General features: G+C 36.8%; 1 protein-coding gene across 3 annotated transcripts; it reads right to left on the bottom strand.

Moving 5' to 3' along the window:
- Window positions 1-290: 290 nt before the first annotated feature.
- On the bottom strand, window positions 291-11,093 carry LOC102579257 (uncharacterized). Of its 3 annotated transcripts, XM_006340479.2 has the most exons (13): window positions 10,830-11,093; window positions 10,441-10,540; window positions 8,254-8,381; window positions 8,029-8,179; window positions 7,780-7,889; window positions 6,590-6,673; window positions 6,295-6,355; window positions 6,104-6,195; window positions 4,508-4,640; window positions 3,214-4,237; window positions 1,077-1,187; window positions 908-979; window positions 291-832 (listed from the first exon to the last, which is right to left on the bottom strand). In XM_006340479.2, coding segments are annotated over exons 1-13 (2,526 nt in total). In that variant the 5' UTR covers window positions 10,832-11,093; the 3' UTR covers window positions 291-374. The 3 variants fall into 3 exon arrangements, with proteins under 3 accessions (XP_006340541.1, XP_015159474.1, XP_015159475.1); XM_015303988.1 differs by having other exon boundaries at window positions 291-979; window positions 10,830-11,092; XM_015303989.1 differs by having other exon boundaries at window positions 291-979; window positions 6,307-6,355; window positions 10,830-11,092.
- Between the last annotated feature and the right edge of the window lie 987 nt (window positions 11,094-12,080).

The following is a 12,080-nucleotide window of genomic DNA, read 5'->3' as shown; positions in this document are numbered from 1 at the left end:
TGTCTAATATTAAAGTTTACCCTTTTAATTTGTTAGCATTTAGAAGGCAATTTTGTCCAAAAAAATTTCATTAAATGAATGAAAATTATTTTTCTAAAAAACTTTTCTTATGGAGACAAAATACCAAGACCATCTGCTATGAGAGCGATTTATGAACTTAACCTTAAAGTATGACCCAGAGTTTGAAGAAGGGGAGGGAGTAAGGAGCCCTTGACACACAATATATATAAGCACCATACCTCCACCACCACCCACCCATCCCCAAATAGAACCCAATAACAAGGTAGTACTAAGTAGTAACATATTTATAATTTCCCCACACTACATAGCAATTAAGTAACTAGGATAGTTTCATTTTTCAGAGAAAAGATAATTTACATCCCAAACACCCTGGCAAATACATCGCCTGACCCTGACCCCTGGAATGTTTGATTTCCATACCCATTATAGTATTTGTTGAAACCTAATCTCTCATTTCTCTGAAGTTCTGCCATACCATCCACCTCATTTCTACATTGGAAATTTCCCAACATGTCATGCTGATAGCCGTTGGAAATGGGGCCATTACCAAACTTCTGTGGGGGGAAATGTGTGTACAAAGATTGGTCAAAGTTTTGGCTTTGATCCACCAACCTTGGTGAAAAGCCATATAAGTTCTTCGCATTAGTATGCTCATCTGCATCATTAAACCTCTGGTCCTGATATGCAGACGGAGTTTGTGAAGCAAGAACATGAGAGAATTTCCCATCTCGATCAGCATGTTTTCGTTGCATCAGAAGCCAGAGTCTTGCCTCATCTTCCAAAGCTCTACTCTGTGACCCAATTTCCAGACCTGAGATACTGAAACCATTTGTTGTTTTGCCTTTACCAGAGCTTAATATGGCAGGGTCAATAAAATCAGTGTCACCTGCACTGCTAAAGCTTCTCATTGATGAGGGGTGGTGAATCAAACTTGATGAACTATTTACTAATTGACTTCCTGCATAGATAGAAGCAACAGAAGTATACTATCAATTTTATTTAAAACAGAAGAAAGCTTGGCATTAAAATACACAATGCCAGGACAGGTGAGTTACCAGAGAGAGTACGGGGGAATCCACCAATTTCATCAGACAACGGAAAACCAGGAGGCAGCTCCCTAGAGGATATTGAGAAACCAGGTGGTGCCATACCTTTTGGTCTTGAGACTGTTAAGGCAGTTCAGCAAATTCAATTTGAAAAAATTAGTTGCGTGCAAAACTTATCAATGATGTAATGCTTCCTTGTTAAGATGCTCAGCAACACCATGGTACAACATGTTGCTAAGTTCCATCACAGAAGTCATGAAATGCACATGCACAATTAAGTAATATGTGATTCCTACTTGTAGTACAATTTGCTGTACTGACCCCTACCTTGAGATCTAATACCAAGCAGAACCAGAAAAACAATGTTGTAATGCTTCCTTGTTAAGATGCTCAGCAATACCATGGTACAACATGTTGCTAAGTTCCATCACAGAAGTCATAAAATGCACATGCACAATTAAGTAATATGTGATTCCTACTTGGAGTACAATTTGCTGTACTGACCCCTACCTTGAGATCTAATACCAAGTAGAACCAGAAAAACAATGTATTGTTTTTTACATTCCTTGTAGTGCTGTCAAGAGTTTTAACTTGTTGAATGAAAAAAAGTGACAATCAAACATTGGGTAAAATGCTTGTCAGAAACATGCCAAAGCAAATTAAATTTTGAGTGCCAGAAGAATAACACATATGCAGCAGTAAGGTTAGAAAAAACTAGTTTAACCCTGGTTTAGAAAAATGTAACCATGCATGGCAATTGGGATAGGCCAACGCATTTGCTTCTACCAATCCCACCCCCACCCCCTCCCCAAACTGCCACTTCTCCCTGTTCAATTTGTACTGACAAAAAATCTCAGTCCCCCACCACACCTCTTGCATTCCCTACAAGACACCTTGCCCCCCCCCCCCCCCCGCCCTTTCCTTCCCCTAAATGCCCCTTTCCCCCCCCCCCCCCCCAACCTGCCACTTCTCCCTGTTCAATTTGTACTGACAAAAAATCTCAGTCCCCCCACCACACCTCTTGCATTCCCTACAAGACACCTTGCCCCCCCCCCCCCCCGCCCTTTCCTTCCCCTAAATGCCCCTTTCCCCCCCCCCCCCCCGCCCTTTCCTTCCCCTAAATGCCCCTTTCCCCCCCCCCCCCCCAAACTGCCACTTCTCCCTGTTCAATTTGTACTGAAAAAAAATCTCAGTCCCCCACCACACCTCTTGCATTCCCTACAAGACACCTTGCCCCCCCCCCCCCCCAAACTGCCACTTCTCCCTGTTCAATTTGTACTGACAAAAAATCTCAGTCCCCCACCACACCTCTTGCATTCCCTACAAGACACCTTGCCCCCCCCCCCCCCCCAAACTGCCACTTCTCCCTGTTCAATTTGTACTGACAAAAAATCTCAGTCCCCCCACCACACCTCTTGCATTCCCTACAAGACACCTTGCCCCCCCCCCCCCCCGCCCTTTCCTTCCCCTAAATGCCCCTTTCCCCCCCCCCCCCCCCGCCCTTTCCTTCCCCTAAATGCCCCTTTCCCCCCCCCCCCCCCGCCCTTTCCTTCCCCTAAATGCCCCTTTCCCCCCCCCCCCCCCGGCCCCCTTTGCCTCTTGCTAATTGTATTGAATACTTAAAACTCTGTTTCCTTGAGTTGAGCTTGGATCCTTTTGGCTCAATCTAGACATGGCAGGAAGAACAGAACTTTATGGTCTAGAGTAGTGTATAGTATGCTTGAAACAAGGGTAGATGGAGTTTTAGCAAGCAACAGTGGCAAATGAGGAAGCACTTGAGAAGGCACGGCCTGAGAATAGTCGTAATAACTGAGTCCTGGTTCAATTTTTACATCCAAATATTTCCTTCAGGGCCTTACAATTTTGTATACCCAAACCTGTTCTCCACCCCTCTCTACAACTGCAGGAAAAGAAGTTATTCAACCTGGACCAGCCCTTCAAGTCACTCCCCATCCCAGCTGGCAAGTCCACGCTATTGCAGCCCCATTCCCATCCCCGTAAAAATCTTGTCTAATTGGTACAGAAGTAAACAATGTAGGACATAGCCACTTGAAACCAAAAGGAAGACAGGTCCATGAATGAAAAACTGAGGCAGCAAAGATCAACTACTTTAATCAAATAAAGGAAATTTATTTTAAACACTTACTCTGATACTGAGAATCAAGCATATGCTGCTCTTTCTTTTCTCTGAAGTCATGAAGGACAGATGCCTGTTTAGATATCAGACTGATATTGCTAGAAGAAGAATTCAAATCAGCCCTTTGACTTGCAGATCCATCTTGCTTCATAAATGAGAATCCTTGACCACTGTGTAAGAATTTCCAGGTATCATGCTGCCCATTAGGTTCATTGCACAAGCCAGTTAAACTGTGATGCAAGGTCAAGGAATCGTCACGTGAACCAAAGTTCATAGCTAAAATGTTCGAATTCATACTGTTCTTCGCAGGACTGAATGCGGAACTTTCATCATAATTATTCAAACAATTATTTCTAGTCCTTCGCAGGTGCTCTACTATTTCTTCATTGGAGAATGAGTTAGAACCTCTATAAATTGTATCAGATTTGACAGAACTTTGAAATTTCAAATCATGTAATCCATCAATTATTGTCGAATTTACACATGAAAGTGGTGGAGAAGCTTCTTCCACTTCATTATGTAAAGATCTATGCTCTGTGCCATTATTACTCAGACTACATGTCTTCCTATGCATTAGCGAATGACCACCAGAATCCCCTGTGCATTTAGCAGAATGAGAGGACACAAGGAATGCCCTTTGGCTAATACTATTTGAATCCTTCGATCGTTGACCGTCAATAGATATAGAGTCTTCCCTGAATGGTTCATCTGAAATTTCTATTGAATTTTGATCCCTTGGCAGATGATTGACAAGGTCATTAGAAGATGGAACTTCAAAAAGCAATGTATCAGAATATGGCTCTTGAGCAAGATTATCTTTGTTAATTGTTACGGGAGATAGATTAGAACACAAATCCAAAGTTCTACTGTCCTCACTGCAATTTCTATCTTTCTCTGCACCAGACCTATTACACAGTCCAACATCTACAGAAGCTGACATTCTGTTGGGGTCACCAGCATCTTCATCCTTATCACTACAAGTTATGACACGAGCCATATAGCTATTGTGATTCACTATATCACTGGCTGCACCCTAAAATCGCACAAAAAAAACATCTGGTGAGATTGTTTGCAGTTCAAGCAACCAGATATCAAGAAATTGTAGCTTCCATAATATCAGAATTTAATAGAGAAAAAATATGTGGGACCACACTGGGTATTGTTGTTCTTCTTGTTGCTGTTGTAATAGAGAAAAAATATAGCATACTTCACTGAAAACTAGAGCAACTGATTGCCTTAGATGCTTTGATAAAGGAATTTACAACCAACAAGCATAATTAAATTCCAAAATTTTCACACTTACTGCACTTTGAATGGTAGAACTCTCCGTAGAAGTAAAGCTAGTACAGGATAATTCATTAATTGGAGGTGGCAAGATATTTCCTGAGCGCTTCATTGCACTACTAGAGGCACCAACAATTTGTTGAACTCTGCTCCTGTATAACCGCCAAAGTGAAAAACCACCAGTTAGTTACAACCATGGGGAAATTAATCACCCAATTAAGATGGTATACAATCAATCCTTCATCTATGCAAGTAAAAGCCCAAAAAAACAATATGATTCAACTTCCAGAACCTCTGAGGGTCCAATTAAGAATGATGTAAAAACATTCAATCAGAGATTTATGCAAGATCAGATCTCCAATTACTACAACATCCATTTAGCAAGAGACTTTGTAACTTTCTAAGACAAGACAGCAATATATTCTGAAAAATGAGATCAATACATACTGTGAGCTCACTATTGTTCCAAAGTAGTTTGTAACTTTCTAGACGAGACAGCAATATATTCTGAAAAATGAGATCAATACATACTATGACCTCACTATTGTTCCAAAGTAGTAAAATTCTTCCATGGATGAACCCAAAAATGCAATGGGGAGTCAGTTTTAGAGCCCTGGTGGATGAATTGAGGCAAATCCAAGGTAAAGTGCCATGGTGTATGTTATTTGTGGATGACATTTCTGTTCGACGAGGCTCGTGGCGGAGTTAATGCTAAGCTAGAGGTTCGGAGACAGACCCTGGAATCTAAGGGGTTCAGGTTGAGCAGGACCAAGATAGATACTTGGAGTGCAAGTTCAGTGACATAACGCATGATGCTGACGTGGAAGTGAGGCTTGATACACAAGCCATCTAAAAGAGAGGAATTTTCGAGTATATTGGGTCGGAAATGGGACGATCGATGAGGATGTCACTCACTATAATGATGCAGGGCGGATGAAATGGATGCTCGCATCTCAGGGATGGGCCATTTGGTCAGACTTTGTATTGCTTTTTGTGAAAAGAAAAAAAATAAAAACCTGTTTGTTTATACAATGTCATTTTTTTAACTCCAAACTTGAAGAAAAAAAGTTTTCAATGAACCAGTTTTTCAAGTACAAAAAAAAAACACAAAGCTTATAACATTTTTTCAAGTGAAATACATGTCCAAACACAACTTCAACTTTCAAATACCCTTTTTCAACTAACTTCAAATACTATTTTTTTCAAATATCGCTCAATTTATGTCCAAATGCCTACTTTGAATAATCTTTCACATGTAGTTGTACAATATAATATCTATTTGGATAAACCAGAAGTATCTATCTTGTCGAAATCAGCAGCTAGAAAACATAATAATGTAAATTTTGCAGGATTGGATTTGGACAGATCAATTTCACTCAGACAATCTGAGATGCAATGTTTCTTTTATGTGTTGTGTTGTTCACCCCACATGAAGAACATACTTGCAAAAAGAATGTAGGAATTTAAAGTTTATCACAGGGATCCAGTAATATACCGCTCTCAGTCAACTTTAATTTGAGGATCATAGAAGCACTTCAATCAGAAGCAGAAATGCAACCAAGAAAGCATGTCTAAATTTGGAGGGCAGCAAAATAAATGTTTGCATGACCAATACCTTGTATGAATTGCAGCTACCACATCTTTACCAAAACTATCTTCATCGGCACCAAGGCTATGCAAATATAGACAGGAAAGATTATTGCAAGGCTGGAAAAAAGAAGCACCGTGTCAACATTTCTATTGCGTTGGTCGCTTTCACATTCTTCGGCAAAGGGCATAACAGAAATAAATGAGGTTAAGAAGCACCATGTACTGTACCGTGTTTCTCAACCAAGCATGACAATATTTTGCAGTCCCAAACGATGCTCTGCAAGGGCCATTTCACATTGTCAATAAATTAAAATCAATCAATCAACTAGCCTTAACCCGAAACCTGCTAGAGTGATATGAATCCTTTGTATCAACTTCGCTCTATTTGAGCTATTTCCAATAATAAATAATTACCTTTGATAAGACAAATTAGAGGTTCTCTAAATTGCAATTCTCGCTTTGTCACTAAAAAATAAATTTGACAAAAAATTTATGACGGGTAAGTCCTTACCTCAAATACATTCCTTCCAGGACAAAACCATGTACAGATTGAATACACTGTATGGCCTCTTCCTCTTTAGAATATGTAATATATCTGCAAGGAAGAAAAGAACAGAAGAAAAAAAAACAATTATAGAGGCAAACAACAATTATCAGAAAGGGAAAAAAAACAACCAAACAATAATTTTAACACAGGTTGCGGCGTCACGCACACCCTAGAAATAGACAAGTCCAGACAACATGGATTTTATCAGGTTATCATCATCTAATAGAACCTACAGCTCAACCCTTTTGACTTCCATAAATACTGGACAAACTACAAGCATACATCTAATCAAACCTTCCATTGTCCACAAAATACAGTTTTCACTGCAATATATTTTATTGACAACTCTTATGATCAATTTTTTTTGATAAGTATTGACAGCTCTTACAATCTATCATGTAAAACATTTTAGACTCCCTACTAGAACAAAATTCAAACTGCATGATTCTGCAAAATCACTTTTTTCATCTAAGGTAATAGAGCAAAGCCACTCATTTAGATGCCTTCATAGGTAAAAACTAGAGATTTGCACAATACAGCCTAAATAGTCAGTGTTTCCAGTGGAAATCAACCAGAACATCACTGTTGTAATGTGTCATCACCACTGAAATTATAATAAAATGGTTTTCAATTTCAGAAACAGGTTTTCCATAAAAGGAGTGTGTATGCCAAATAGTCAATATATTCAACTTATATCATAGCTGTTTTGAAATTTCCATATTGCAATCTACCATTTAAGCCAGAGATAAAATGCAAAGAAGTTGGGTCAAAAAATTCAAGTCCCTGCAATTGCAAGGTTTCACACTCTAGAACTGTGTTGGAACTTGGACTCAAGATTTTAAAAGAATAATGTAATCACATCAAACTAACACAAGAAACAAAAATTCTCAAAAGGACCTAGAGACTCGAGCCAGTTAACTGTCAAGTAAGGTTAACCTTTAAAATCCTAATTGCAGCAATAAGATTTGCACCAGGAAAGAAACAAAGCAAAATGAAAAATGAAAAATATTAAGACAGATGACAGAAAGCAAATGAAATTTCATCACTTGAGACAACTGGGGAAGTTGCATCGTCCAAAAGGAATAAACAAACACAAGAAAACCCATCAGTTATAACAACACAAAACCAAGATGATAGACGTATGTCAAACTTACACACTAAAAGTATCATTGGTAAATAGCTGGATTGAACCACCGGCAGTCCTAGATAGAGAAACTTTAGAAATTTTCCCATATTGCCCAAAATATTCGTTCCGTTGTAACAGCTGCCCAAGAAATATAAGACTTTTTCTTAATACAAGAAAATTTAAGATATAGAAGCCTTCTTCAAGCTAATGGTAAAGAAGAATTCAATGAAGTGACATTTAAAAGTAGCAAATGGATAACAAGATAAAAGCTCCATACATCTTCATCCGCAATTCCAAGAGGCAGCCCAGTCACATATGCCATTTTACGTTGAATGACCCGAACATTTGTAAGATCCTTCCTGACTTCATTAGCTTTTGTCTTTGCCTTTGGTGGTTTACTTTTCCGGTTCACATTTGTGTTCCCTGCCCTGTTTTAACTAATTGTCAATTACATTCTGTCTCCAACACCTTGAGAAGTAAAAAAGTCAATCAAAGAAATTACCTTTCAAAATTTGCTTGCATTGCCACAACTTTATCCTTTTCATATTTAGTTCGACATGCAGGACATCGTCCCTCTGACACATCTTTCTCTGCTATGTCCATTATGTGATGCCAACACCAAACACACACCTATAGTGAACAAAAGTTAGAAACCCACAAAAGAAGAATTAATTGACAATCTTGATACATCTTAAATTTGATGTTCCTTTACTGAAAGCAGTGAAACAATAACAGTATCAAGAAAGAAGTTGAAGAGGTTGTCTCATTAAGTTCCTAAATTTCTCTGAATAACAAAGATGACATCTCCAGAACTATTTGGAAAAATGGCAATCAACTAGGAGGCCTGAAGAACACACAAACTAAGTACAGCCTATTCACAATGAACTATGCTAGTTAGCATATAATCAAAATGTAATTTCACTTACATAGCTAAAACTTTTGGACTGGATCAAATTGAAGTATGAAAGCATCATCTGCACTCCCCAGCACAGAATAACTTCATTCCCATCATAATTATACGCTCAAATGTCTCCTTCAAATATAAGTCTTTACTCGATCAACATTTGAGAGGACTCTATGCACAAAAAGATACCCACCACACTAGTGCCGACTAAGATAGATCTCACATAATTCAACTTCCAATCCACTACTCAGTTATAGAGTAGACCTACCATTGATTTACCCGCTAATAGAGATCTTCCAAAACTGGCAATTTTGTGAGTTCAGGATTATAGTTTATGACAATAAGGAGAACTCACAGAGTAAGTAGGACCATCCTTATGTGGACCAGGATAACATGAGTACATGGAGAATGACATTTTACAAACTGGCACAAAAGCCACTCTGATAAATGTCCATTGACCCATCCATATCAATTCGCAAGTAGCCCATTATGAAAGTATTTAAAGCAATAGTTTGAATTTGTTAAAGACATTGTTTCGTCGCTTAAAGAGAGGAAGCAATACAAAGGTAGGGGTGAAGCCGTGCGCTTCAAACATCAGGCGCACACTTATCCAAATGAGAAGCAGCCGGTTCTTTGAATATCAACTTTGAGGAGTTCGACTAATGTTAGCATACTATAAATTAGATGCTGAATTAGTTACGTTAATTGTAATTTAATTATTGTAGTATTAGCAGAACGAAATTCATATGTATTTGGTACTTTTAAGTTCTAAATTTCCGTGCACTTCACTTCAAAAAAAGCACGCTTTATGTCTCATTTTCATTTTAAGCCCATGGACCCTTTTTATTTTTTGGCGTTTTTGCTTTTAAAACACTAGTCTGGGTATTCACCCATTCAGATAAGTTGTATTAGAAGCACAAGAACTAATCGGAAAGCTATTTTGCTCGGACTCATCCAAGATGTTGTTATGTGGATGGGAAGTACATGGCTTTGTTTTTAACAGGAAAGTACATGGCCGTTGTCGGATGACATTTATAATGCTTAAACTTTGAAAGAAAGGACGACTGTTGGGGTGCAGTATTTGCTAGAAAAAGATGAAATCTACTTTCCTTGACATTTATCTGTATCCCCATCCCATCTATTAGTTAATCATTTAATCAAAACAAGCTCATAAAGCATTTATTTTAATCTTCTACAATCTAAAAAAAGTAACTACAACTAAAAAGTTACTATGACAAGAACCAACCATGATCAATAATTGTTTAAGATACCATTCTATTCATTGATCATCGGAAAAAAAAAAGGATACAGTTCTACTAACATGCAACAAACATCAAATTTCCAAAGCAGTCAAAACATGTCCACAAAATTTTTCATAAACCAAAACATTGCAGACTGTCATAATACATAAAGAGTTTGAATTAAAAAAAGAAAAAATAAGACCAGAACTAAAATTAAAAAATTGGTGATTTCTTCTCATTTGTTCAAGCTTTGTGGACAGAATTAACATGTAATTGTGCTGGTGGAAGGTAGAAGATACCCCATAGAATAAGTCCAAGGCCCGGACACTAGACACGAGGGTTATAACTTGAATAGGCCCAATATTAAAATTCAGCTGATCTCTAGGTTAATTTGAAGTTGTGTTCAATCCACTATCTACCAAAACGTGGAAACACATATGCTAAAATAAAAAGACCCCAGCACAACTCTTTATTCTTTCATTTTCAATTAGACTGAAAATGGCAGGAACTTATAAAATGAATATTTCAGAAAAATAAATAAAACCTGATAACCGCATTTGCAAGGCTTAAATTGCTGATCGGTCCAGTCCATTTCTTCAGCACAAAGAGGACACCTTTTCTCTTCTTCATTGCTCATCATTGTCCTGTCATTCAATAAATTTCAGTCATTGCTACACAAACAAAAAACTCAACAACACACATCTAAAATTTTCCAAATAAAGGTACAAAAAAACATAAACAAACCAAATGCCAACTCTTATAAACCCTAACCAGCAAATAACATACAACGATTAAAAAAATCGGCTTAATTCCCAATACAAAACTGATATCCAAATTCATAGAATTTCCAAATTCCGAACATGCAGATGAAGAAAAATACAACATTTTCCATGAGCACAAAGAAAAGATAACAAAAACGATGCATCAACATACATTTTTGGCGTCGAATGCAAAGCAAATGCAGGTAGTTTGAAGAAAATGAAATGAAAAAAATTTGAATGGAGATTAGGGTTTTTAGATAAAATGTTTTTGGGCTAGTGAGAGAAATATTTTTAGAACCAAAAAATGGAACTTACAATTTACAAATGATATATTTATTTTTTTATGTGAAATGAAAAAAGGGACGCGAAAAACCAACAGAGGATTGAAAGCCACAGGTTTTATGGATGGATTTTGATGTTCCTTTTTCTATATTTTTCATTTTCTATTTTTTCAAGAAATCTAAAAATAATATTAAGGAAGAAAAAGGAATTTTCTCTCATTAACTAATCTAGCAAACCGACACACACTAATAAACAAAGTCAAACTACTTTTCTTTTTTATTGAAAATTGAAATGGACATTTTATTATGGAATTTCAAATGATGATTTGGAATTTTGAAAAGAAAAAAAAACTCACATTTATATCTATTAATTATTATTTTTATATGTAAATAAAATTTATAATTCATATCATTATTTTTTAAACTATTTATATCTCATTTAATAATTATTCTCACCAACATAAAATTTATTATTACTTCAAAATTCAAATCAATTCCTACTTTACCATTTATCAATTCAAATTTATTTACCAACTTTGATTTTTTTATTGAATTAAGTTTAATCAATAAATGTTGTATTTTTCAAAAAAAAAAGTTTTGTGAAAGTGTATTATGCGAATTTACATATTTTTGTTTATTTGGTTAGATTGTATAAAGAATTGGGACAATTTTAATAGTTTTATAACTTATAGGGTTTTAATGTTTATGAGAAAATATACAACATAAAAAATCGTAATTCCATGTCCAAATAAAACTTCAACTTCATCCTCATGATTTCATATCTTATGGTCAAACGGGTTAAAATAACCTCTCACGGAGAAGGATGTTTTACTGGGTTTGATGGACTTGAGCTTTTTTCGAAGTAGTGATAAGTTGCGTACACGTTATTCTATCCATACCCCCACTTAGTAGGATTTCACTAGATATGTTATTTTTTAGTAGGATGTGTTCAGTATGTGTTTTAGAAAAATAAATAGATTTCCCACTTATTTTCTATTTCAGTATTTAATCAAAAAATATCATCCTAAATGTATATGTATTTAATTTATGAGATATGGGAATGGGGTAGCTCAGGGCTGGCTCTTGCCTTTGTAAAATAAGGCTTATGCCTTGGGCCTCCAAATTTTGGGGCCCCAAATTAT

The sequence above is a fragment of the Solanum tuberosum genome, unplaced genomic scaffold, assembly GCF_000226075.1.
Source record: "Solanum tuberosum cultivar DM 1-3 516 R44 unplaced genomic scaffold, SolTub_3.0 scf00019, whole genome shotgun sequence".
Lineage (NCBI taxonomy): Eukaryota > Viridiplantae > Streptophyta > Magnoliopsida > Solanales > Solanaceae > Solanum > Solanum tuberosum.
This window is presented reverse-complemented; position numbering and strand designations above follow the sequence as displayed.